We start from the raw sequence: 2,637 nt of genomic DNA, 5'->3' as shown, positions 1-2,637 counted from the left end.
GGAGGCAGAGGTTGTGGTGAGCCAAGATTGTGCCATTGCACTCCAGCCTGGGCAACAAGAGTGAATCTCTGTCTCAAAAAAAAAAAAAAAAATTATTTGGAGGCAGAGTCTCGCTCTATATCCCAGGCCGGAGTGGAGTGGTGCGATCTTGCACACTGCTGCCTCTGCCTCAGCCTTCCGAGTAGCTGGAATTACAGGCGTGTGCCACCACACTCAGCTAATTTTTGTACTTTTTGTAGAGACAGGGTTTCACCATGTTGGTTCAGGCTGGTCTCAAACTCCTGACCTTGTGATCCACCCATCTCGGCCTCCCAAAGGGTTGGGATTATAGGCGTGAACCACCTCGCCTGGCCAAAAAGTTGTTTTAATACAGAAAACTAAAATAATGTAACCACGCACTCCTCTCCTGGCCAAAGCCACTGTCCCCAATGACTCTGGTATCAGCCCAAGCTCTTAGGAACTATGTGCGTTGCAGACATGCCTGTCATCATCGGCCTGGGATTCATCTGGCCCTGGCTGCCTGGAGGATGCTGAACAGGTCTGAGGAGGGGGAAGTGTACCGGGAAGGGACTCAGACAACCACCTGTCCCCGGATCTCCCTGGTTGGCTGGCAGAGGGCCCCTCACCATCTCGTGGCAGGCCCGGCTCTTGAGGGCCATGGCCCCGTACTTGCTATAGCACGTCTCCTTGCTCTTCCCCGTCAGCACCGCCATGTCCGTGCAGGTCACGCACAGCAACCCTGTGGAGAGGGGCTGGGCAGTGAGAACCCTCCAAACACCCCAAGCCCTTCTCCGGACCCCAGCACCATCCGGGCCTCACCTCCTTCACTCACGGCCTGCACAGCTGCGTCCAGGAAGCGGGCAGGGCTGCCATAGGGGTCCAGATCGATGACATCGAACCTCTCCGACACCTTCTGGTGTTGGTACATCAGCATCCTGGGTGCAAGACAGGCAGGTTGTCAGCCTCCTGCATCAGGTACCTTCTCTGTCCCCTGCACATATTAACCCCTACAGTGCAGTGGTTTGGGGCTGAACCCCAGGGCCAGATTCTCAAGTTCAAGTCCTGGCTTGATTGTTTATTTATTTTATTTTTGAGTTGGAGTCCTGCTCTGTCACCCAGGCTGGAGTGCAGTGGTGTGATCTTGGCTCCCTGCAACCTCCACCTCCCCAGTTCAAGTAATTCTCGTGCCTCAGCCTCCCAAGTAGCTGGGACTACAGGCGTGAGCCACCACGCCAGGCTAATTTTTGTATTTTTAGTAGAGACGGGGATTCACCATGTTGGCCAGGATGGTCTCAAACTCCTGACCTCAAGTGACCCATCCACCTTGGCCTTCCAAAGTGCTGGGATTACAGCCGTGAGCCACTGCGCCCAGCCTTGGTCATTTATTAAACTGCACAATTTTCTTCCTTAGGAAAAGCACCTTGTGGACTTCAGTCTACACATCTAAAACAATACAAGACGTGTCTGCCTGACACCATTTCAAGCAGCTTATAGACGCATTAACACATTTTTTTTTTTGGAGATAGAGTATTGCTGTCACCCGGGCTGGAGTGCAATGGCACAATCTCGGCTCACTGCAACTTCTACCTCATGGGTTCAAGCAATTCTCCTACCTCAGCCTCCCAAGTAGCTGGGATTACAGGTGCATGCCACCACTCCCAGCTAATGTTTCTATTTTTAGTACAGACAGGGTTTCACCATGTTGGCCAGGCTGGTCACAAACTTCTGACTGCAGGCGATCCACTGGCCTCAGCCTCCCAAAGTGCTGGGATTATAGGTGTGAGCCACCTCATTTTAAAATTTTTCTAGAAACAAGGATTTCAAAAAAATTAAAAAGAAGAAAAACAAATAAACAAACAAAAAAAAAGAAACAGGGGTTTCACTATGTTGCCTAGGTTGGTCTTGAACTCCTCTCAAGCAATCCTCCTGCCTTGGCCTCTCAAAATGCTCAGATTACAGGCATGAGTCATCATGCCCAACTAATTACTTTTCATTGTCTATGATTACTATTTGGATTCTAGCAGGGTCAGAAAAGTAAAAATTTTTTTCTCGCCGGGCGCGGTGGCTCACGCTTGTAACCCCAGCACTTTGGGAGGCGGAGATGGGTGGATCACGAGGTCAGGAGTTCAAGACCAGCCTGGCCAAGATGGTGAAACCCCATCTCGATTAAAAAAAAAATAAAAAACAGTATTATTTAAAGTAATAAAATAAAAAAAGAAAAAAAACAAAATTTTTTTTCTCTGTAAAAGATCAGATGGTATTTTAGGCTTTGTGAGTCAATATATGGTCCCTACTGCATATTCTTCTTTTTTAACCTTTAAAAATGTGAAAAAAAAAAAAAAAAAAAGGCCAGGTGCAGTGGCTAACGCCTGTAATCCCAGCACTTTGGAAGGCTGAGGTGGGCAGATCACAGGGTCAAGAAATTGAGACTATCTTGCCCAACATGGTGAAACCCCATCACTTAAAAAAAAAAAAAACTTTAAAAATTCTTGGCTTGTGGGCCATTAAAAAACCAGGCACAACAGGCCGGGCGCGGTGGCTCACGCCTGTAATCCCAACACTTTGGGAGGCCGAGGCGGGTGGATCACAAGGTCAAGAGATCGAGACCATCCTGGTCAACATGGTGAAACCCCGTCT

At 48.8% G+C, this 2,637-nt stretch overlaps 1 protein-coding gene across 3 annotated transcripts in view; it reads right to left on the bottom strand.

Annotated features, from left to right (window-relative positions):
- Positions 1-2,637, bottom strand: part of TRMT1 (tRNA methyltransferase 1) — a 13,930-nt gene that overhangs the window by 8,686 nt on the left and 2,607 nt on the right. For all 3 annotated transcript variants that reach the window (XM_017497678.2, XM_037727567.1, XM_017497679.2), the window contains 2 exons: positions 820-935; positions 627-739 (listed from right to left, as the gene is read on the bottom strand). In XM_017497678.2, the coding sequence (XP_017353167.1) occupies positions 627-739; positions 820-935 (229 nt within the window). The remainder of the gene's footprint in view (positions 1-626; positions 740-819; positions 936-2,637) is intronic.

The sequence above is a fragment of the Cebus imitator genome, unplaced genomic scaffold, assembly GCF_001604975.1.
Source record: "Cebus imitator isolate Cc_AM_T3 unplaced genomic scaffold, Cebus_imitator-1.0 Scaffold234, whole genome shotgun sequence".
Taxonomy (NCBI): domain Eukaryota; kingdom Metazoa; phylum Chordata; class Mammalia; order Primates; family Cebidae; genus Cebus; species Cebus imitator.
This window is presented reverse-complemented; position numbering and strand designations above follow the sequence as displayed.